This window comes from Mesoplodon mirus, assembly GCF_964341445.2.
Source record: "Mesoplodon mirus genome assembly, chromosome: 4".
Taxonomy (NCBI): domain Eukaryota; kingdom Metazoa; phylum Chordata; class Mammalia; order Artiodactyla; family Ziphiidae; genus Mesoplodon; species Mesoplodon mirus.
This window is the reverse complement of record NC_138979.1, coordinates 112,558,763-112,583,600: the sequence shown is the minus strand read 5'-3', so window position 1 is coordinate 112,583,600 and position 24,838 is coordinate 112,558,763. Positions and strand designations below refer to the sequence as shown.

The window sequence follows — 24,838 nt, the reverse complement described above, 5'->3', positions numbered from 1 at the left end:
GAGAGAGAAGAGGGGTGATAGTGTGCTCCATGCCTGGACATCTTTGTCACCTTGAGGTCCCTAGAGATACTGGTCCTGCTGAGTACCCCAGTGGCTGAGGAGAACAGATGGAAAACATACCAAGGAAACTGCCCTCTGGACCATGCCCACCACTGCGGGACAATATTATGAAAGAAAATGCTTTCTATATAAAGGAACAGAGAGAAAAGATGAGGTTTTGAGGAGCACCTCCTGGCTTCCTTTGTTCAGCCCAAATTATTACCCCTCTCCCCAGTTTAGTGTCAGTGACTTAGGTTAGGCTGGGAAGCATAAGGGATTTTTGGCCCAGGGACTTAACAGGACTCTGAGTGGTCTGATGGCCAACTTGTGAATGACATACAGAATCAGAAGTTGAGGGTTCTTTTCTGAGGAGGACGCATTTCTCAGTCAGTTTCCCACTGTCTCACCTTGGTACCCAAAGAAGCCAGTGGCTTGTTGGCTGGGGTTTGTGGGGAGGAAGTCCCCAGCAGGTAGTTGATAAGAGAAAGGAAGATCAGGAAGAAGAAGATAATCTGGGCCTGTAATACCATGGGTGACACCACCCCCCTCCATAGAGAGAGGGAGAAAGAGGGAGGGAAGAAGAGACAGAGACAGAGAGGTGAGTGGAAGGGAAGTAGTTCCTCCTCCTCCTCACTTTCCTTGTCTCATCTTCACTCTTCTCTCCAATCCTCTCGTTCTGTTTCCTACCAACCTCCTCCCATAAAGGAATGTGGCTAAATGGGTGTCCTCTTCCTTCTTGCCTCAAACTACAAAGCATCCCTTCCCATGCCAGAGGGGTGAATGTCAACATTGTAAATACTGGGAGCAAGAACCAGGGCATTTCTCATCTGGTAGTCATGTCTAGTGCTCATCCCAACAGATCCTCAGAAGGAGTCCTCCTTACTTTCCCCTTCAAAAACTGGCATGTGGAGTCTCTCTCAGCAGAACCGGCTAGTTTCAGGTCTGGTCCCTGGAAATCTGGTCTGTCAACTACCCACACACACAATCCCACATCTCCCCACATTCCGCCCCTTCCTGATCTGTCCAGCTCTCACCGCCATCCCCTTAGTCTTTTCACCCCCAACTCAATTCCCCCTCGCCTGCCTTGGACTCCCACTCCACGCCTGCCAGTGCCAATGCCTACAAGGATAGTCACGGTCACCAGGCCCACCACCCGAAACTCATTTCCAGGATCCATGTTTGGTAGCTGCACCCCATGCTCCTGGAAGGGCAGAACACAGAGGTAGGGGGTCACAGAGATTTTTAATTGGTCCACCTGATTCTTAAAATGACTTGCCCAGGCTGGAGCCACGAAAATGCAAGCTGGGTGGTCAGCTGACTTGAGAAAAGGATGCATGGAGGAAGGGAATGGGCATTACCCAGAACAGGTCCAAAAGGGTCTCTGTGAAGCCCACTGTATGCACAGCCGCAGCTACTGCATAGGAGAAAGCAAATATTCCAGTGGAACTGCCAAGCTCCAGACCCAGGCTGTGCAAGACAAGGAAGTAGGTACCACCTGAGAGGAGAGGAAAGAAGAGTCAATCAGTCTCACCAACTTCCAACAGGACCGGAGGCCCTAAGAGGTCATGGAGTCACAACAGACTCACCAGCCTTGACTTTGCCATTGGTGGAGACGGCTGAGATAGACAGGCTGGTGATAGTAGTGACTGAAGCCGAGAGCAAGGTAACGAGCGATCTGGAGTGGGATGGGAATGGGGCTCCTTTAATTCACTGAGGCCGAGTCTCAAATCCCTTCCTACTGTCTAGCAGAGTGCTGAGCCCACACCTATGCTGGCTGAGCAGTGATCCAAGGCAGCTGCAGGTAGAGGATGATGCCCCTGATCATCAGGGAGGGAGGAGTCAAGGTCACCCTCAGCCCTTTCCTCTCACCCTCAGAGGGACCCTTGAGACTGTCCTCTGGAGCGAAGTTCTCTTTCCCTGCTTCCATCCCGAACCTTTGGGAACCCTGAGCACCAATCCGTTACCATGACTCCCATGACCCAGATAAAGTGCAATGGGGCCTTGCCAGGCCTGGCCCCCGAATTCTCCACATCATCTTTTGGGGAGTGTGGCTCCACATGGGGCTCCTGAGCAGAGGTGGAAGTAATACTGTTCCCTGGCTGAGGTGCCAAGACCCTGCCCCAGTCAGCAGGTCAGCAACAAGAAGGACAGCTAACAGACCTGGAGGTGCTAGGGGGGGAGGTCAGTCATAACGCATTTAATGGAGGGTGGATGATCGCACAGAAGAGCAGGTTTCATCCAACCTTCGGGGATTCGCTGTGGGGTATGGGCCTCGCCACGGTGGAGCCGAGCAGAGCCTCCAGAGACACGTGGCTGTGGTAGAGCTGTCCCAGGACCATGGGGTTGGCAGAGAATGCAGATCAGGGTCCCGTGTCCTTGTCCTTGTTGGCAGAGGGAGGGCAGAGGCTGACCTGGGCTTTGTCTCTGCCAGATAGCGGTTCCTCCTCTTCCTGGTGGGGGCCCAAGGTGTTGGCCACCTTGTCTTGCAAAGGGGAGGACATAAGGATCCACGCAGAGGCTGGTCACTATCGCCCATTTCACAAGCCAGGACAACCATGGGCTGCCTCTCTGTTTACCCATTTGGAGGAGTGCAGCCCGAGGGTTGGGTTTAGCTCTCTCACCACCAACTCCACGTTGGCACAGGGAGGAAACCCCTCGCTAAGGGTGGGTCACCCATGGTCGGTAGCGCTGACCCATGCCCCTTCACCTCCCACACCCCTCTGCCCTTGTTGGACCAGATGGATGGGTTATATTTGAGTTTCACGTCAGGATTGTTCGTTCCAGGGTCCCAGCTTTATCATGCACAGAAAAATCAACAAAGGCCAGGACTGACCCCAAACACACGCTTCACTCTTTCTCCCCACTTTCCTGTGGGTGTGCAGAGTCCAGACTTTCTTCACGCACCCGCTCCAGCCCAGTCCAGTGAAGGAAGCCTTTCTGGCCTGGCTCACTCCACCAGATCCCCACATCCTACTTGGCTTCCGAATTTGCCTCGCTCAGCACCAGGGCATGACCTACAAGTGGAAGGGGAGAGGAGGTCATCTCAGGTCAGGCCCAGGGGATTGGGTGTCAGAGTTTGGGCACCTGGAGACCAGCCCCCAGCCTTCCAGCACTGCCTATAATTAGCTGGGTTCGGTCAGGGACGGGGCCCCGGGGGCGCGTTCCCTCTGCCACACTGTCAGAAGTAGAGCAGACTCAAGTGAGAGGGCAAGTGGAATGCTGGTGTCTTAGGAGGGTGACTACTGGCATGGGGGCAAGACGGGCAGGGTACAGTTCTGGGTACTGGATTTTTACACATAGATCTTGCGTGCTTTGCTGCACCTGGGGAACCTCAGAGTCGCGCGGTGTAACCTACACGCTCGAGCCCTGGGATGGGGGGAGGGGGGTGAAGTAGGAAGAGGGACTGACATGTCGCCGGACTGGAGGCAGGGCTTCCTCTGGCCTCTGTGGGTCCAGCTCTTACCCTCTCTTCTCTTTCCTCTGCTTACCTGCAGCAATCCAGTGAGCTTGGGCCATGAGCGTCTCGGACTCCGCACATCGTCCCTCAGACCCTGAACAAGTCCCTTTTCCGGTCCAGAAGGACGGCCTTGGCCTCCCTTTGCCCACCAGGAGAACCCCCTCCTGGCCTCCGTCCCCGGACGAGGATCCTGGTTTGCCCCCCTTTCCTCTGGAAGAGCCTGGCCCCCGGCCCATGGCCCCAGGGAGCCTTCCCTCTCCAGCCTTGTCCCTAGAGAAAGAAGAGGAGGAGGAAGAGGAGGAGGATGGAGAAGACGCAGAGGAAGCCGAGGAGCTGCGCAGCGAGGCGCATCCCAGCCAGTTTTTCGCGGAGGCACAGCGGCTGCGAGAGCAGAGATTGTTGCTGGATGAAGACGTGTCAGTCGGGGGGCGAGTATACGGGGTGCATCGGGTGATCTTGGCCGCAGTCAGCAGCCTCTTCAGAGACAGGCTGCTGGGGAGCAAAGGTCTGCAACGCCCCCTCAGCCTGGATGTAACCCCTGGGGCCTGGGAGGCCATGCTGACCTTTGCCTATGAGGGGGTGCTGGGACCCGCCCCACGGGGGGATGTGCTGGCCGCGGCTGAAGCCCTGGGAGCACCCCGGGTGAAGGCTGTGGCCCAGTGGGGATGCGAGGGGGCTGGAAGCACCCGGGAAGATGAAAAGCAGCCCAGCCAGGCAGAGGAACTGAGAGAGAACCTGCGCACCATGGAGCTCCTGTACCAAGAAGGCATCGGGTGTGACCTGGAGCTGGAGGCAGGCGGCTGCCGGCTGCGGGGTGAGGGTCTGTGGGGCATTACATTAATGCAGGCGCATATGCCACCTGAAATGGTGTGTGCAAGCAGCGGGTGGTTCGGTCCCTACCATAGTGGTTTTGATCCCTGCTGCAGTCAGAATTTCCCCAGGGTGACATTTGGCACCTCTCCTGACCCACTGAGAATGGAGCATGCGCAGTTGAGTTGTTTTCTTAAGAGCACTGACAGATTTATGCTGTGGCTTTTCCTGTGCCCAGAAACAAGAAGGTTACAGTCAGCTGGCTGGAGCTAAGGGTATATAGTCCATGCCAGTAGAACAAGCAGGAGGTGATTGACTCAAACAAAGATTAACCAAAGGCCCTTCTTGGCATCTTCTATTTAGGACACAGGAAAAGCCAGAGGAACACAGTGGAAAAATTCAGTGTGTCCTTTCCCCTAAGTGAGCTTGACACCATGGCAGACGTGGACCCTACAGCTAGTGAGCAAGGTCTGGTACTGTTTGGCCAGAATCTTAAGGCTACCAGTTCATGGCACTTTGAAGTTAACTCTGCTCATCACCAGGAAAGCTGAAGAGGGTTGAATAAGTTGAGATTTATTCAGATTCTACTAACATTTAGTGAGGTACTGGGTACCAGGAATTTCTTTTACACATGCCATCTCTTTTCATCTCACTGAAAACCAGTGAGTTAGATATCATTATCCCTGGGTGCAGATAAAGAATATTAAATTCAGAGATGTTAACAGGTGAAAACCAGGATACAGGCCCACATCCACTAACCCAGTCTGCTCTCACTAGGCCATGCATTGCCTCCTATGCAGTCAAGTCAAAGACACATAGCACCTGGCAAATGGAGTCAGAGTGCAGACACATAAAAGTTTAACATGAAAAGGGATTTGCTTAGATATTATCTAGTTCAGCTCTTACACTTTATTGATAAGGAAATCAGTCTTTAAGACAAGTCCAAAGTCACATAGCTACTGCTCATTGGAGGAATGACTGGGACCCAAAGTGCTTCTGGGACTCCCCAAAGGAAAAGGATCCTATCTTAGTCAGCTTGGGCTGCTATAACAAAAATACCATAAAATACTGGGTGGTTTAACAATAGAAATTTATTTCTCATGGCTCTGGAGGCTGCATCAGGGTGTCAGCAAGGTCAGGTTCTGGTTAGGGCCCTCTTTCTGGTTTGTAGATGGCCACCTTCTCACTGTATCTTCACATAGCAGAGAGAGAGGGAGATCATCTCTCTCATGTCTCCTCTTATAAGGGCACTAATCCCATTCATGAGGGTTTCTACTCTCATACATAATTACCTCCCAAAGGCCCCACCTACAGACACTATCACGTTGGAGATCGGGGCTTCAACATATGAATTTGGTGGGGGCAGGGAACACAAACACTCAGTCCATAACAGACTTCTAAAGTGTTATCATTTCCAATAGCACTAGATGGAGGGGGAATTTCAAATTTCATAGTTATAAAATTCTCACAAGGGTTTGGAATTTAAACATCCTTGTATTCAATATCACTGCTTTCACTTCCTTTAAGAAACATTCCAACCTAGTGATGGGAACCTGTCACTTAAAATTCTAAGGAATAATGATGAGTGAGAAGGGGCACAAAATACAAGTGGTTGTGAATCCTTTGTCAGTGGCTCTGAGCTATAGGCTGATTGATGGTATGGAAGATGAGATGGCTTACCTGCTTTACGGAATGCAAATTTTCTCAGTCAATATGGAAGCTGTCACTAATGTTTACTGCTTGGGAAGCACCAAGCTACTACGTACTGCTCAAAAAGACAGTGGAAAGCCACGCCGATATCACCTGCCCTTTGAGAGAGGTGAACATGCTGCAAGTGATCAAAGTAGCCTGAGGTGCATAAGCCTCACTGGGAGCTTGGGTCTGTGTGACCTGCCTGAGAGGACTTCTAGCAGCATTTCCCCTCTTTTTAAAAAAAAAAAAAATTAATTAATTAATTAATTTATGCTTGGCTGTGTTGGGTCTTCGTTACTGTGCGCAGGCTTTCTCTAGTTGCAGCGGGTGGGGCTACTCTTTGTTGCAGTGCGGGGGCTTCTCATTGTGGTGGCTTCTCGTGTTGTGGAGCATGGGCTCTAGGTGCACGGGCTTCAGTAGTTGTGGCACGTGGGCTCAGTAGTTGTGGTGCATGGGCTTAGTTGCTCCGTGGCATGTGGGATCTTCCTGGACCAGGGATTGAACCCGTGTCTCCTGCATTGGCAGGTGTATTATTAACTACTGCGCCACCAGGGAAGTCCTCCTCTCTTTTCTGTTATGAAGCATTTCAAACATAGCAAAGAAAAGAGAATATTAAGATGAACACTCAAAACACCCATCACCCAGACTTAACAATTAACATTTTACTATATTTGTTTCATTTCTTTATTTTTTGCTGAAGTTTAAAGTAAATCTCAGACATTTCACTCACAAATACTTGGGTATGTGTCTCTCTAAAAGAGGACATTTTCTCATATAACCACAATTTCTTTATCATATCTAACAAAATTAACAATGATTTCTTAATATCGTATAGTCCACATTGAAACTTTCCCACTTGTCCAAAAAAGTGTCTTTTAGAGCTGCTCTGTTCAACCCAGGAGCCAATCAAGGTTTGCACTGAACTCAGATATATGTCTCTTAAGCTTCCTTTACTCTCGTACAGTCCTCTCTCCCTTTTTTTATGACTTATTGAAGAAACAAGATTAGTTGTCCTATAGAATGCTCCATGTTCTAGATTTGTAAGCATTTTCCCTCATGGTTTTGTTTAACTCATTCTTTTAGCCTCTCAATTTCCTATAAACTTGAATTTAGATCTGAAGGTTTGATTAGATTTCAGTTAAATATTTTGGTAAGGATACTCCATACTTGATGCCAACTGCCTCAAATCGAGTTACATTAGGGAACATATAAGGTCTAGTTATTTAATAGCATTTTTGAATAGGACATTTTCAGAGTCACGAGGGCTGTGCAGATAAGCAGGGAACTGATACACAAGTGTGCTCACTGCAGCCTGACATCAGTTACAGTGATCTGCCCAGACAGCCACTGCATGGAGATAGAAAATAAATCACTCCCTTTCACTAGGACTCAGTTTCCATATCTTAAAAGGAGCAATTGAAGTGGGTGATTTTGAAGGTTTCCAGTTTACAAGCACTAAGTCTTGGGTAAGAGGAGATGGCAGTTAGATGAGTGTGGGTCACAACCATTCCTGAGTGTGGTACCACTTTCTGAGTAAAATCTGACTAGCAGAATGGCTGATGTCAGTGGCTCTTATAATTGTAGAGGAAAGAACTTTATTCTGTGCACAATATAGAAAGACCTATATAAGTTGCACATTGGTCTTTGCAGTTTATTTTGTACCCCCTCTTAGCAAATGTTCTCTGTAGCATCTTTACTTGATTGATCAAGACCCTTTCTCTAATTGGCCTGCAGCAAAAAGACTAAAGCAATGTTTTTCAAAGTGTCTTCAGGCCACTCACATGAGAATCATGCAGGGTGCTTGAATATGTTAAAACACAAATTCCTAGGGTCTCCGTCTAGAGCTACTGAATCAGAATCTCTGGAGGTGGATCCATGAAACCTTCACTGTAACAAGCACCCCACGTGGTTCTGGTGCATATACCGCAGTTTGGCCTGTGGTCTTGGGTGGTTGGCCCAAAGTTGGGGCTGTGAAGTCAGGAGAGTGCCTCGCAGTTTGCAACACTCTGGGTCCCCCTCTGCTTCTCCCTTTTGCAGTGCACCGAGCAGCCCTCGCCTGTGGCAGTGAGTTCTTTGGGGCCATGCTCCTGAGTGGGATGAGGGAATCCCAGGGCACAGAGGTGTCTCTGCATACCATCTCTGCCCAGGACCTGCGACTCCTTGTCTCCTTTGCCTACTCTGGGGTTGTGCGGGCAAGGTGGCCAGGACTGCTGAGAGCCGCCCAGGCTGCTCTGCAGTACCAGAGCTCTTCCTGCCTGGCTCTGTGCCAGAGAGCCTTGGCACAAGGCCTCAACCCTGCCCGTTGCCTGGCCCTGATCTCCATGGCTGAAGCCCCTGGGCTGGAGAGGCTCTGGAGCAAAGCCCGTCACTACCTCCTCACCCACCTGCCTGCTGTGGCTTTGTGCTCCACTTTCCCGTCTTTACCAGTTGCCTCCCTGGCTGAGCTTCTGGACAGCGATGAGCTACACTTGCAGGAGGAGTTCGAGGCCTTTGCGGCTGCACGGCGTTGGCTAGCTGCCAACCCTGACACCCAGGAGTCAGAGGCCAAGGCCCTGCTTCGATGTGTCCGCTTTGGCCGTATGTCCACCAGGGAGCTGCGTAGGGTACGGGCGGCCGGGCTGCCTCCACCCTTGAGCCCGGACTTGCTGCGTCAGCTGATGCTGGAGGCTGAGGTTCCAGGACAAGAGAGGCGAAGGGAGCCTGACCAGGCACTAGTAGTGATTGGCGGGGACGGGCTCAGATCAGACATGGCCATGAGACAGCCGTCCCGAGGAGTGTGGTGGGCCCGGGCCTTTCGCTGCGGCGTAGGACTGGTTCGAACTGTGGAGTGGGGACGGCTGCCTGCCCTGCCTGCCCCCGGGCGCTTTCGGCACGGGGCTGCGAGCCTAGCCGGAAGTGAGCTCTACGTGTGTGGCGGACAGGATTTCTACGGCCACTCTAACACCCTGGCTTCGACTCTCAGGTATGGGCCCCTGAGAGCGGCTGGTCCCAAGGTGGGCAGCTGCGGGAGGCTGGCAGCCCAGCCAACCACAGACTCCCAGGGTCACTCTTCCCACCTCTTGTCCCACTGTGTCCAGGTGGCACCCCAGGCAAGAGGACTGGGAGGAGATGGCACCTTTGTGCCAGGCTCGGAGCTTTTTCCCCCTGGTGGCGCTGGATGGACTGCTTTATGCCCTGGGTGGACGAGACAGTGGTGTTGCCCTCAGCTCTGTGGAGACTTATAGCCCCAAGCTCAATATCTGGAGGTGAGCAGGGAAGGGGGTGTTTCAGGCATCAGGGAGAGGCTAGGAGTCTTGGAAGAGGAGAACTGAAGATGACTGTTGCCTGATTACGTGCCCTGTTCTCCCACAGGCCGGCACCTGCTCTTCCAGCACCACGCTTTGCCCACGCAGCTGCTGTTTTGGAGGGCCAGCTGTACGTGAGCGGCGGCTGCAGCGGGACTGGCCAGTACCTGGCCTCGCTGCTGCACTATGACCCCAAACTTGAGAAGCCGGGGACACTTCTGAGCCCTATGGGGGTACCTCGTGCTGGCCACATCATGGCTGCTCTGGGTGGGCGGCTGTACGTAGCGGGTGGGCTAGGTGAGACTGGGGACCTGCTGAGCTTTGAGGCCTATGAACCAAGGACTGATAGCTGGACTCACCTGACCCCCCTGCCCTCCCCTCATGTAGGGGCTGCAGGCGCTGTGCTGCAGGGGGAGCTACTGGTGCTGGGGGGCTACAGCCACCGTACCTATGCCCCCTCCCACCTTATCCACGCCTTCTGTCCTGGCCTGGGCCGATGGCTGTGCCTGGGAACTCTGCCGAGGCCTCGGGCTGAGATGCCTGCCTGCGTCCTGACACTGCCCACCGTGCAGCAAATAGCTTTGGTTCCCACAGGACACCAAACTAAACCTGCTGGGTGAAGGGGGAGTGGTGGTGGGTGGCGTGAGGAAGGGATAAGAAACATTTTGAGAGGATAGAAATGATAGGGGCAGGGATAAAGAGAAGGCTTTATTCATGATCATATTTCATTCTAGCACAGTGCTTTACAACTCACACAGCGCTTTTGTATGTATGATCTGCACTGAGGAAAAGGTGGTTCTGGAATTCCTAGGGAAAGAGCGTTGGGAAGGAGAGGCAGCTGAATACCTAGGTAAGGAGAGGAGACCCAGGGGCAACTGTACAAGGTTTAGATTCTTGGTGGGGAAAGTGCATCTGGCTGGGCAGACAGTCAAGAAGCGTCAATAGCCAAGGTGTAGGGGCCATGAGAGGTCAGCTGGGAAAATGATATTCTGATCAATGGATGAAGGAGAAAAACGTGGAGAGGCCATCCGTGAAAGAGCTGAGGAGTGTGGGGGAAGGACTGCGATTGCTGCTTCTCTTTACTCTCCAGTCCCTGTGACACCCAAACCCTCCTGACAATGTTCTTTCTCAGGTAAACTTGTAGACCCAGTCTAGCGTTTCCTCAGCCATACCCCACAGGCTGCCCCTAAGAGCCTCTTGGTTTTCAATCTGAGGAGGACGCTCCTGTCTGGACCCGGCACAGCACAGGGGCCCGAGATGCCAGGGTGATGAGGTGGGAGTGCTGCAGGCGGGTAAGATGAGGAGGGGAAGGAGGGAGGCGCCCATGGCGGCAAAGGGATGAAACAGGATTTGAGGGCATGGGGTGGGAGAAGTCAGGAGCCTGGCTGGCTTCTTTCCTTGCCTTTGGGGTGAATCGAGGGATCAGGAGAGAAAACAGTACAGTGTGGTGTGAGGTCCTAAGTTGTGAGAGGAGGTGGCAGAGAGAAGAGTGAGAGGCAGAGGAGGCCCAGAAAAGTGGTTTCTTCCTCTGTCCCTTTCTTCCAGAGTTTTTTGAATCCATTTCCCTTTTTCTTGGCCAGGGAAAGTTGAGTCAGATGTTTCCTCTCTCTCTTCCTCCACCCTGCTTTTCCTTCCCTTTTTTTGCTCTCTTCTATCTTTTCTCCTTTCTCCCTCACAGTTATTAATCATCTACTGTGTGCTGGGTACGACGTGAGGCACTCAGGATCCCAAGGTCAGGGAGCTCCCAACCAGCACACAGACTTGTAAGCAAATACAAGTTTTACAGTGGACTTAGAGGTATGGACACTTGCCTCATACCTCTCCCGAGAGCCGCGTACCTCACATGCCTCGCAGTTGAAGGTATGAGAGCCCAGAGGATGCAGGAGGGAACTCTGTCCAGGGAAGACTTCTGTTAGGAAGGCATCATCAGATGGGTGTAGATTGAACTGGATCTTGAAGGCTTCCTGGAAACTCACCAGTCAGAGAAGGAGGGAGGCATTCCAGTCAGAGGAAAGAAGCAAATGGGGCATGTGGTGCCCTGTGTCTCCACAGCAAAGGGGAAGTCAGTATTCCAGGGATTCTTCAGAGAATTCTGCTGCTGTGCCAGCCTACTCTCTTCCCTGGAGCCTTCCTGAAGACAGTGGCTTTCACCTCATTGTATGTTCTCTTTCTTCACAACTCCCCTACGTCTTTCCTGTCTGGTATTTCCACTTCTGACCCCTGAGCAGCTTAAGGCAAAGAAGGGCCACTTCTTTGTACAGGTCAATTTTCTCTTACCCTTGCTTATTTAGATTCTCATGCTGCCACGGGTGAGATGAGGGAACCTCCCTCGCATCTTTCTTCATCCCGGCCAGGAGAGACTTGACATGTTTTTGTTTATTGTTTTGAGATTTCATTATTTTATTAAGGATTTTTTTCTATATCCCTGTTTAGGAACATAGTTGAAAATGAGGAGGGGTAAGTAGGCTATATAAGAGAACAGAGAAGAAAGATTGAAGAAGACAGGGAAGAAGGATATCGGAAGCACTGAGAAACTACGAGGATTGAGTCTTTAGGGTGAACTTCTGTGAACACGCTCTGTGATTTGTATGCAAAGACAGGCTTAAATAAAGGTTTCACCATGATTGAATCATTCTTGTCTGAGTTTCTCTATTGTAAAAAACATTCAATATCCCTTGTAATTTGGCTTCTGTCTCCACCACACTACTGAAACCATCCTCCTTCATTGTCACCATGACCTACTTCTCACCAAATCAAACAATCTAAGGCCATCCTCATTTTCTTTCATCTTTCTGCAGGAATTGGCTGGCTTGAAAATTGGCTTTCACCCTAAAAATTTCTCCTTCCCTGGCTCCAGAGATAGCACACTCTCCTACTCTTCTTACTTCTCCAATCCAAAGAGGTGGCAGAAAGTCAAATCATAGTGTCCAAGAGGGGGTGGTGCCATCCCAGGCAGAGCTGGCAGCCAAAGGTCCAAAATTATGTAGATGGGGGAGTTAGCTGCAAAAGGCTCTAGCTTTCATTACTTAGTTTTTTTGTTTGTCTTTTGTTTTTGGCTGCACCCCACGGCAGCCAAAACCCATGCAAAACCCGTGCCCCCTGCAGGGGAAGCACGTAGTCTTAACCACTGGACCACGAGGGAAGTCCATTTTTGAAATTGTGGTTAGAATGAAAAGAGAGGAGGAGGTTTCTGATGTGAAGCAGGACACTGGTCTCGCTCTTGGACCACTCTTCAGTGGGAGGGGCCTGATACAGTCAAGGCAACGAGCTGGGGCCCTGGGCAAGTGCACTGAGATTCAGGGTAGTATTTCAACCCCAGAAAGGAAGTAGAGTGAGCATCAGGAATTGGGACAGAAGTCATTCCTACAGAGCAGGCAATCATGGCAATCCAGGGATTAGGCTACAGTCTGGTGAGTTCCTAGAGAGGTAGGATTCTTATCTTTGGTAAATCAGATAATGAACCAAGGTGTTGGAGGTATTCCCCTACTACCTGCCCCCACTCTTCCTTCAACTCTTCCTTTGTGGATGAGGATGGAATTTACACACCTGCACTCATCTTTTCCAGGTCAACTCAAGAACTGGATAGAACTGGGGGTGTAGGTTCAATACCAATTCAGTGTGTTGGACTATATGAGTCTCCTATGCCTAATTCTGGGTTGCCCATGTTCTTCTCTTACTTTGCTTCATGATCCTCTTCAGAAAGCTCACCTCTCCTCTATCCCAAGCCTTAATGACTCAACTGGGTTCTAATCGTATTATGTTTTTTTAGCAGCCCTCACCTCTACTTGGATTTACCACTATCATCGGTTCAGACTCATCATGCTTTGTTGGCACTATCATTTTTCCTTTTTCCTGGACACAAAACTTTGTAATCATCTTGAGCTTGCTCTCCTCTTATCTTCTGCTTCACTCAACTCATCATGTAATTTTTTTTTTTTTTTTTTTTGCAGTATGCAGGCCTCTCACTGCTGTGGCCTCTCCCATTGCGGAGCACAGGCTCCGGACGCGCAGGCTCAGCGGCCATGGCTCACGGGCCCAGCCGCTCCGCGGCACGTGGGATCTTCCCGGACCAGGGCACGAACCCGTGTCCCCTGCATCGGCAGGCGGACTCCCAACCACTGTGCCACCAGGGAAGCCCTCATCATGTAATTTTGAACTACTGAAATAGAAACCTTATTGGTCTCTTCTCCAGATATTTTCCCTGTCAAATATACTATATATATATATTATGCCCTGGACATCTGGGAAATCGATAACAGAAACGGTTAAAAAATGAAAAAAAAGGGGGGTAAAAATCACATAGAAATCCTACTAGCTGCAAAACTAAGCGCTATTATTTATCCAGACAGACAGTCCAGGAGGTAGAAGCAACAATGTCTAACCAAAAGAGTGAAAAACTGGATAGAAAGATTGTTTAATAGAAACATGGAACGAAGAGATTTTGGATAGTGCAATTCAAACCCTTCTTTACACAGTGTAGAAAGCCAAGGCAGGTGGCATAGTCTGGATAATGAACAGGAAGGCTTTTCAATGAGAGCAGTCTCCAGGTGACATAACATCAGGACCAAGAGACTCACTGAGACAAGCATCACAGGTTAGGTCTACAGGCAGGACAGTAATTATGACATAATTACTCTGTCAGGGCCACAGACTACATTCCAAATCCTAGCTAACTCTTGGGATCAAGGGATCATAGGTGGAAAAGTGTGAATTTATCACAACTTCTGTTAATACAACTACAAAAATATACATACATTACATATATATACATGCCTATGCATAAATACATGCATGAATACATGTATGTGTCACTAGTGGTGAGATTATAGTCTTCTTTTCTCTGAGAGATAGAAGTTTACGGTATTATTATTATGGCTGACGATTCAAGATACAATAACCTGTATTTCTGATTTAGAATTGTGAAAAAAGTATAGCTTGAGAGTGTGAATTAGAGTGAATTAGAATCAGTATCTTGGGTTCAAGCCCCAAATCAATTGCTGTTTTGGTAATCATGGGTAAGTCCTTTAATCACTTTGAATACCAGTGTCTTTATATATATATATATATATATATATATATATATATCTTTATTGGAGTATAATTGCTTTACAATGTTGTGTTAGTTTCTGCTGTACAACAGCTATATGCATACATATATCCCCATATCCCCTCTCTCTTGAGCCTCCCTCCCACCCTCCCTATCCCACCCCTCTAGGTGGTCACAAAGCACCGAGCTGATCTCCCTGTGCTATGTAGCTGCTTCCCACTAGCTGTCTATTTTACATTTGGTGGTGTATATATGTCAATGCTACTCTCTCACTATGTCCCAGGCTCCCCTTCCCCCTCTGTATTCTCAAGTCCGTTCTCAACGTCTGAATGCCAGTATCTTAATCCATAAAATAGAGATAATACCTGTACTGTCAACATCATAGTGTTATTATAGTCATGAGCTCCAGAGCTTGGGATAGTCCTAAGGATCTCTACACACATTTCAAAACGTGTACCCTGGTACTCTGAAATTAAGTTTCCAGGCTACACCCTTTTAGATTAGCAAGCTAGGTGACACCAAACAGGGTGGCCAGTGTGCTGTAGCACCCCTGAGACCATGAGTGCCATACAGAGGGTTACAGGTTTATCCCCAGCTACTCCAGACTAACACTGCTCCTGAGATAGGGATATGGATTCATCTGGACTCCAGCTGAGGCTAAGGCATTTAGGGAGCTAGAGGTCTTCTAGTTGTATACCAGCTTGACTCATTACCAGACAGGTAATCTGAGCCTCAATGCATTGCACACTTTTCAAGCAAACTGTCACTGATTAAAGCCAACTCTCTCATAACGGAGTAAGAACTGCTTGTTTTAGAATATAGCTAACATTGTTTAGGTGCCTGCTATGTGCCAGGCAGTGTGTTAACTGCTTTACATGCATTATCTCATTTAAATGCCAAACAACCCATAAAAAGTGGATGCTATTATTATCCCCATTTTACAGATAGGAAAACTGAAGCTTAGAGGAGTGAATTTACTCACCAAAGGTCATACAGTTTATAAATGTTGAGCATGTATTTAAACACAGGTAGAAGGACTTCCAAGCCTGCTGTCTTTATTATGCCACATCTCCAATGTAGATTCACCTCCATGGAGTGGTAGGCTTTATTCACGGAACTCATACTTAGACTCTACAAGTGGGAGCAGTTAAAAGGTATTAATATCTTTTAACAATCTATAATGGAAAAGAATCTGAAGCTCCTCTGGGATGCCAAGTGCAACCGAATAGGTGCTTGTCCATAAATCACTGCTTGGGTGATTCTTTGAAGCTGGCAGTGGATAGACTGAATAGAAGCACAAGCTGTGAATCTAAAGGTAAATATTCACAAAAGGGAAAAGAAAAATCTGGTGAAACCAAGGGTCCTTATAATCCCCAGGCACTCACTGCCCTCTCAGCTTCTTATCAGAGATCTACCCTTCCCAGTTCAAAGTCTACTCCCTTCAGGAAGTTGCTCATGGTTCCCCCTCCACAGAATCCTGAGTTTGTTCCTTAGTAGAATATAGCATTTCTCATAATTTGCCTTGTATTCTTGTGTCTCCTGCATGTGTCTGTCTCCTTTATGAGACCGTGAAGCCTTGAGAAGAAGGCATGTTTTATACATTTTACATACTGTCTTGCACTTCATAGGTGCTTAACAGATATTTATTGACTCAAAATGGGGGAGGATAAGAAGTGTGCAATAAAATTGACTCAAAATGGGAGAGGATAAGAAGTGTGCAATAAGATTGACTAGAAGAGGTGAGCAAATTTTTAAAATTTAACTACAATTGATGTACAATTTCAGGTGTACAACTTCAGATTCTTTTCTATTATAGATTGTTACAAGATACTGAATATATTTCCCTGTGCTATACAGTAAATCCTTGTTTATCTATTTTATATATAGTGGTGTGGACCTGTTAATCTCATACTCCTAATTTATCCCCCCACCCCTTTCCCCTTTGGTAAGCATAAGTTTGTTTACGAAGTCTGTGAGTCTGTTTCTGTTTTGTAAATAAGTTGATTTGTATTTTTTTTTAGATTCCACATATAAGCAATATCATATATTACTTGTCTCTGACTTACTTCACTTAGTATAATCATCTCTAGGTCCATGAATGTTGCCGCAAATGCCAATATTTCATTCTTTTTTTATGGCTGAGTAGTATTCCATAATATATATATATATATATATATATATATATATATATATATATATATATATATATATATATATATATCTATCTCACATCTTTATTCACTCATCTGTGGGTGGACATTTAGGTTGTTTCCATGTCTTGGCTATTGTGAACAGTGCTGCTATGAATATAGGTGTGCATGTATCTTGTCAAATTAGAGTTTTCATCTTTTTTGGATGTATGTCCAGGAGTGAGATCGCTGGATCATATGGTAGCTCTATTTTTAATTTTTTAAGGAACCTCCATACTGTTCTCCATAGTGGCTGCACCAACTTACACTCTCACCAACAGTGTAGGAGGGTTCCCTTTTCTCCACACCCTCTCCAGCATTTATTATTTGTAGACTTTTTGACGATGGCCATTCTGACCCGTGTGAGGTGGTACCTCACTGTAGTTTTTAACTTGCATTTCTCTAATAACTAGCGATGTTGAGCATCCTTTCATGTGCTTGTTGGCCATCTGTATGTCTAAAGGTGAGCAATTTTAATAGGTGGTAGGGCCCTTAATAAAGAGGCTTCTAAGGGCTGAGGAGATGGCACAACTTCACCCCAGAAAGTAGCAAGTCTGGACACTGCACTCATCAGTTGGATATTGCAGCTTAATACCATTGATCAACAATTATGGGTGTAGGCTACCTATGGAGGAGAAAGTGAGTCATCCTCTAAGAACTTGCAAATAAGCTCTATGAGAGTTAACCCAGGGGGGAATGGAGTGCCTCCTCAGCTCTGGTAGTTGTTCAGTTGGCAGAATGACAGTAATCTGAAGAAAGATTGCTTCAACTCAAGGGAGTGGCTAGTTTAGAAAAGCAGGACTCAAAGGAACAAATAATACAGGGTGCATTTAGCACTGTCCACCAAAAAGAAAAGCTGAGTTTGGACTTTGTAAACATCTTGTGAATTGAGAGATTTCCTCTGTTGCAAGGCAGAGACAGTTCATCTGGCTGTCTCAAAATCCAACTGAAATATCCTTTAGAGATCAGTCAGTTACTGTCCTTCTGCCTAGAGAATCATTCTAGACTGGTGATTTTCTAAATGTGTTTCCTGGATCAGAGGTCAGAATCCCCAATACCCAAGAGTTTCCTAGAAATGCAGATTCTCAGGTCCTATCCTAAACCTACCAAATCAGAAATTTTCAAGGGGGGTGAGCAAAAACCCTAGTTTTAATCAGGGGTTCTTAACCTTTAGCATGTATCAAAATTGCCTGGAGAGCTTGTAAAATACAGATTGCCAGGCCTGGCCCCTAGGGCTTGAAAATGCAGACTCCAGACCCCACTCCACCTGTCTAGATCAGTGCTTCTCAAAGTTTAATGTAAGTGGGAATCTTGTAAAATTACAGATTCTGATTCAGTAGGTCTGAGGTGGGGCCTGAGAGTCTGCATTTCTAACAAGGTGATGCTGATGTTGCTGGTCCACAGCCCATACCTTGATTAGCAAGATCCTAGGGCAGAGATTCCCAAACTTGTCTGCACATTAGTATTATCTGGGGAGTTTCAAAAACTTCTAATGCCCGGGTCCTCCTCTGAAGATTGTGATTTAATCAGTCTAGGGTATGGCCTGGGTTTGAGGATTTTTTAAAAAGATTTCCAGTGGTTCCAATGTGCTGGCTTTGAATTTCTTTGCTCTTGCAGCTAACCAGAAAGGAAACTCTAGATCCTCCTAGTCAACCAGGAAGCAATGGTCACCAGTTGCTACTCTTCCTGTACCACCAGTGTGATGCTAAAATACATTATTTATAAGTTGTAGTTCAGGATAATAAAGGGGACAGAAAAATATTTCTTATAAAAAGAGTGTAGGGACTAATGGGGTAGGTGGTAAGAGAGGCATCTAACGAAGTTAGGTGGGATTTGGCTTAACAAATTGAGAATAAAGGATGCCCCTGATTCTGAGCTGAAGCTTCAGTTGTTACCTGAGAATGCAAGGGTACCCGCTACCCTTAGGAAAGGAATATTTTCCAGAAGACAGATAATCTATCTTACATGAGGTAAGCATGTTTCTCCTGCTAATATCTGTTTGGCCCTGCTCTTTATGAAACAGCACGAGCATTACCATCCTAAAGGTCACTTGTCCCTTTCCTGAGCCTGGTCCCACTTTCTGAAAACAGTTCCGCATTAGCCATTCAGGATGGCTCCAAAAAATTCTTTGTCCGGGGACCTATCCCAGATGGACATAAGCTGCTCTTAGTTCACTCTACCTCAATTATTTGATATCTACACCCGGTTACAGGCCATTGCTTTAGACTTTCCGTCTCCTTTTATTTCTATTTTCACCAAGTAACTTTCGCATGAATTAAGAGTCCCACTATACTATTTGATACCAGGACAAAAGGTGTCCAGATCGGCAGCGAACATGCCAAAATCTTTTTCAAGAAATGGTGTCGGAAGATATTACAAAAGAGAGGAAATTTAAAAAAAGAGCGGAATTTGGTAGAGGAGGAAACCTGAGGGACAGGAGAAAAGAGGACGAGGAAGGGGGGAGAGGGGGGAAAGGCGGCGGGAGGGAGTGGGACTAACCTCTGGCCCCAGAAAAGGCTGCAGTACCCTCTCAGCAGTTGCATCGCCAGCCGCGCATCTCTCCTCCCCGCGGGCCGTGACCGCCCCGCCCCGCGTCTGCGGCGGCGCGCTGTCTCCTCCCCGCTCCCCGCCCGGCTCCACCTCCGGCTTCCACTCTACCCACCCGCGGAGCCGAGAGCCCCCGGTCCTTTTCCTGCTGCCGAGGACTGAGCGGACCCGCGTGACAGCCAGCTGCTTCAGGCCCGGGTGGCTCCGGGGACGGTCGAGCGCCGGCAGCAGCTGGCCCTAGCCCCGGGTCTAGGCGTGAGCTCGGCCGCTGGGGCCGGTGGGAAGGGCCTAGCGCGGCCAGGTAGTGACCTCCCGGGACTCCGCTGGGCGGGCGCCGGGAGGGGTGTGCCTCGGCCCTGCTCCTCCGGCAGCTCCGGGAGCGGGTGTGGTGTGTGAAAGGGGGAGTGGGAAGGATGAGGGAAAGGGAGGGCCGGGGGATAGAAGGGCACAGGAAGAAGGTGGAAGAGACCAAGTGAGAATGGGTCGCTCTTCCTTGCGCTGTGTGCTCCTTGGGACGGGAACCCAGGCTGTGCTTAAGCGTAGGCTGTCACACAGCCAACTTAAAAGTGTGGTGGCTATTAATGTGTTAACACGGCAAGGTCTCCAAGGCATACTAAGTGCAGCATAGTGTCTAAAGTATGATCCTCTTTGTGTAAAACAAAACAAAACAAAACAAAAAGGGGGGTGGTGGTGGATATGGGGGAAGGGAAGGTAGAGACCTATACAGATATTTGTATATGCATAGAAAGTGTCTGAAACTCTTCATATAGAACTTAGCAGTGGTTATCCCTGGAGAATGGAATTAGAGATGGGGATTTTTAACCTTTAATTTGTAGAGACTTTTACTTTTCATTTGTAGGTCAGCTGAATCTCCCTTCACAAACACCAGGGTGTGAAAAACATGTAACTATATTTCTGTTAACTTAATTTTTTTTAATTTATTTATTTTTGGCTGAGTTGGATCTTTGTTGCTGCACGAGGGCTTTCTCTAGTTGCGGCGAGCGGGGGCTACTCTTCGTTGTGGGGCTACTCTTCCTTGCGGTGCATGGGCTTCTCCTTGCAGTGGCTTCTCTTGTTGCGGAGCATGGGCTCTAGGCACACGGGCTTCAGTAGTTGTGGCACACGGGCTTAGTTGCTCCGTGGCACGTGGGATCTTCCCAGACCAGGGCTTGAACCCGTGTTCCCTGCATTGGCAGGCAGATCCTTAACCTCTCCACCACCAGAGAAGCCCTGTTAACTTAATTTTTGTTATGAGACTTCTTCTTTTGAAAATCTTGAGTCGATTCTGAGATTCCCCAGTCCTTTCGCTGGGGGCTTGTATAGTGCAAAGACATGAGGGAAATGTACAAGCCTATATAGGCCATCATTCTTGATGCAATTTGCCTGCACTTATGTCCAGTGAGATATCCATTGTCCTTTCTGGTTCTGGATTGTCAGTCCATTCAAGTCTTCTTGGAAGTATTCTACATTCCTGTCCATAAGCTCTTGCATATTAAGGATTAAGCAATTGACTTAACAACATACTTATTCCTAAAATACATAAATGTAAATAGGAGATAAGCATTTGTCCAAATAATAGAGTATGTACATTCCTAATGATATAAATTCAAGCATCCTCTCAGGCAGAGGTTCTTAACTTGTAATTAATGGAGATTCTAGGAGATCCGTGGGTGGACTCCCTGAAAATTGAATGCAAAGTAGTATATACTCATGTTTTCCTGTGAAAAAGCTCCATGGCTTTCACCAGATTCTCAAAAGCTTATGAATCCCACTGACTAGACATTGTTGCAACAATGGTGAACAAGGCTAAAGAGCTCAGGAACTTATAGTCTGGGGGGATGAAAGACAAACGACCAGGCAATTACAATACAGAGGATGTGGTCTATGCTAGAGGAAGTACAGTGTGGGAACACAGAAGGACCACCTGTACCAGGCTGGGGGCTGGGTGTCACCTGAGGCTCCTTGGAGGAACTGACTATTAAACTGAGGCCTTCAGAGTGAGAGGGAAGTAGAATTTGGCCTAGTAAAGGAGGGGCTGGGGAAGGGGGATGGTCTTGGTAGAAGGAAGAATCTTCTAGGCCTCTGCCTATGCGAAGTCCAGAGTCAAGAGATACCTTGGCAGTTCATAAGCTGAAAACAGTTTCTGTGGTTCAAGCTTAACGTTAGATGGGAGTAGCAGTAAGAGGTGAGGCTGGGAGATCAAAAGCCAGGTTATGTGTGTGATGCTGGGCATGCAGAGATGAACAAGACACAGGAGGCCTGACCCTCAGGGAGTTTTATTTTATTAAGGAGAAACCATGAACAAGTAGGCAAATGGGCTAACAAGATAAATTTTTATTATGATGAAATAAACAAGGTGTTGTAAATGGTGGCTGGGGTATGTATTGGGAGCTCCTTTAGGCAGATCTACATACTGTGTGCCACGTGGATTGGAGGGTTTCAGCGATGACGGTGGCAGGCAGAACAGAGAGGATTGGATAGATCTGGGAGACATTCAGGGAGTAGAATCAATAGGATTTGGTAATTTATTGGATGATAATAATAAATAATAATAGCTTCCACTTATTGCACACTTACTAACTCTAAGTGCTTGATATATTTTTTTCTTATTTATTCCTATACAACTCTATGAGGTAGGCATTTATTTCAGTTTTGTAGGTGATGAAACTGCGGCACAGAGAGTTTAAGGAACTAGCCCAAGGTCCCATCAGGATTCAAACTCAAGCCTATTTTATACCAAACCCTTGTAAGCATAGGGGGCAATGAGGGGGAATGGATTTGGAGGAGAGGTAGAAAGATGATACATTTGGGATCTATGGAGTTTTGGGTACCTTTGAGTCATCCAAGGGGAGATGTCCAACAGGGGAATGGATAAATGAGTATGAAGCTCAGATGAGATCTAGGTCAAGGAAAAAATATGTGAGTTGCCAGCATAGCAGTGTTATGTGGAGCAACAGAGTAGGTGAGACCACCCTGGGAAAGTATATAGAAGGGTTAGAAAAGAACTCTAAGCAGCATCAACATTCAAGGAAGAGCAGAGAAAGAACCCCCCAAGAAGGTGTGATCAGGGTTGTAAGAGGAAAACCAGGACAGCACTGTGGAAGTCAAAGGGAGAGAGTTTCAGTGAGACAGTGATCACAGGGTCATATTCCACTTGAGAGATGAAGTAAGATAAGCTCCAAGATATGTCTATTCTTATAGTAAGAAGAATTCCGTTAGTTACCTGAGAGGACAGCCTTGGAGGAATAGTGGAAAAAGAATCCCACTTAGTTGCTTAAGAGTGAGTAGGAGGCAAGGAAGTTGAGGTGGTGAGTATAGACAACTTGATCAAAATGTTTGTTTCTCTGGAGCTAAGAATCCAGAGTCCAGATTACGAGTATGGCTCCTGTGCTAAATTGGGATCATACTGATAGCCCTGGGGGGTCTCCTTTACCCCTTCATGTGAAGACATGTTCCTTTCCTCTCCAGCTCTTACTTTTTATTTATTTATATATGTATGTATGTATGTATGTATGTCTGGGCCAGGTCTTCATCACGGCATGCAGAATCTTTTAGTTGCGGCATGCCGACTCTTAGTTGCAGCATGCGAACTCTTAGTTGTGGCATGCGAACTCTTAGTTGTGGCATGAATGCGGGATCTAGTTCCCCAAACAGGGGTGGAACCCAGGCCCCCTGCATTGGGAGCGTGGAGTCTTACCCACTGGACCACCAGGGAAGTCCCTTTTTTTGTTTTTTAAACTTCCTTACTCTTAAGCTTCTACCTCACCTTTTCCGTACTCCTTTCCCTTAGAATACTCCCTGTATACATCCTTGGAATGAGCCCAGTCCTGGAAAAACAAATATTGGTTGTTTTCTGCCTTCAGGTCACTGGTATTACCAGGAGGACTATGGGAAAGATTTAGTCCCACCCAGTACGCATGCACTCCCAATACAGCCAGATGCTCATTACCTGTCTTTCTGTCCTTCTAGGCATATACTGGTTGGGCTCCAGCCATGGAGAAACTCCATGGGCGTGTGTCTACCCACCTGGACATCCTCTCCTTGGAGAACCGGTGCCTGGCCACACTTCCTGACCTGAAGACCTTGGAGAAACCACATGGGCATGTGTCTACCCACTCAGACATCCTCTCCTTGGAGAACCGGTGCCTGGCCACACTTCCTGACCTGAAGACCTTGGAGAAACCACATGGGCATGTGTCTACCCACTCAGACATCCTCTCCTTGGAGAACCTGTGCCTGGCCACACTTCCTGACCTGAAGACCTTGGAGAAACCACATGGGCATGTGTCTGCCCACTCAGACATCCTCTCCTTGGAGAACCGGTGCCTGGCCACACTCCCCACTCTGAAGAGCACTGTGTCCACCAGCCCCTTAACCCAGAGTCTCCAGATACCTCACATGGTGCAATCTGACCTGTGCAGCCTGAGTGCCAGCAACCACCTGCTCTCTGAGCCTCCAGCCTCAAGGGCTCAGTGCTTCTCTGAGGGTCCAGGCCTTCTGACCTGCCCCAGCATCTTGAAAACCATCTCTGCCACAGAGAGAGCTCAGGAAGCAGCTTTGGTAATAGCTCCAAACAGTTGTCTTCACTGCAGCCATGTCTGTTAGAACGTCTAGTCACTAGCTTTCAGTGCCACAGTGTCCCTCTGTGCTGCTCTGTGTCTGTGTGCCTTCTTTCCTCAGAGCCTCTTCCTGAGGCTTCTTTTACCCGAGGGCTGTCTTCATGAGCATCATTACTCTTATTGCTTATCTAGTGCAGAGATTATGGACAATAGAGCATAAGTAGGTTTTGTCCTTGGAAAGCCTCTGCTCGGGAGGAGAGCCGATATACTATTGCAGTAGCAGAGTCAATCAAGAGCTTTTGAGATCTTACAAGGCATGAGAAACAACTACAGTACCACTTCCCTGTGTGCGCATGTGCAGACACACGTCCACTTGTACACACCTATATAAGCACGTTTAGTATACAGGTCAGGATTGGTAGACAAACACACATTCCTTCTATGTAGACTTGAGATTTGGACTGAGGGAAAGGCAAATCTGAGCCCTCTACCAGTTTTGCCAATTATAAGCCACTCAACCTTGGGCAAGACTCTTAACCTTTTTTTTTTTCTAAATTAATTTTTATTGGAGTATAGTTGCTCCACGATGTTGTGTTAGCCTCTGCTGTACAACAGAGTGAACCAGTTACACGTATATACACATCCCCTCTTTTTTAGATTTCCTTCCCATTTAGGTCACCACAGAATATTGAGTAGAGTTCCCTGTGCTGTACAGTAGGTTCTCATTAGTCATCTATTTTATACATAGTAGCGTATATATGTCAATCCCAATCTCCCAGTTCATTCCACCTCCCCTTCCCCCTCTCTGGCATCCACAAGTCTGTTCTCCACATCTCTGTCTCTACCTCTGGCTCGCAAATAAGTTCATCTGTACCATCCTTCTAGATTCCACACATTAGCAACACCACACGATATTTGGTTTTCTCTTTCTGACTTACCTCTGTATGACAGTCTCTAGGTCTATCCGTGTCTCTGCAAATGGCACTATTTTTTTCCTTTTTATGCCTGAGTAATATTCTATTGTATATATGTAACACATCTTCTTTATCCATTCCTCTGTTGATGGACATTTCGGTTGCTTCCATGTCCTGGCTATTGTAAATAGTGCTGCAGTGAACATTAGGGTGCATGTATCTTTTTGAATTGTGGTTTTCTCTGGGTATATGCCCAGGAGTGGGATTGCTGGGTCATATGGTAGTTTTATTAATATTTTT

General features: G+C 47.7%; 2 protein-coding genes across 4 annotated transcripts in view; both read left to right on the top strand.

Moving 5' to 3' along the window:
* Window positions 1-3,657: 3,657 nt before the first annotated feature.
* On the top strand, window positions 3,658-9,935 carry KLHL33 (kelch like family member 33). The gene is made up of 4 exons (XM_082619009.1): window positions 3,658-4,310; window positions 8,036-8,960; window positions 9,076-9,243; window positions 9,350-9,935. The coding sequence occupies exons 1-4, from the start codon at window positions 3,731-3,733 to the stop codon at window positions 9,900-9,902; spliced, it is 2,226 nt and encodes a 741-aa protein (XP_082475135.1). The 5' UTR covers window positions 3,658-3,730; the 3' UTR covers window positions 9,903-9,935.
* Window positions 9,936-19,035: 9,100 nt separating this feature from the next.
* TEP1 (telomerase associated protein 1) overlaps window positions 19,036-24,838 on the top strand; it is a 41,921-nt gene continuing 36,118 nt past the window's right edge. Inside the window, exons 1-2 of one of the 3 annotated variants that reach the window (XM_082618575.1) lie at window positions 19,036-19,366; window positions 23,035-23,625. In XM_082618575.1, coding sequence (XP_082474701.1) covers window positions 23,059-23,625 — 567 coding nt within the window. In that variant the 5' untranslated portion in view covers window positions 19,036-19,366; window positions 23,035-23,058. The remainder of the gene's footprint in view (window positions 19,367-23,034; window positions 23,626-24,838) is intronic. The other 2 variants (XM_082618574.1, XM_082618573.1) reach the window with 2 other exon arrangements.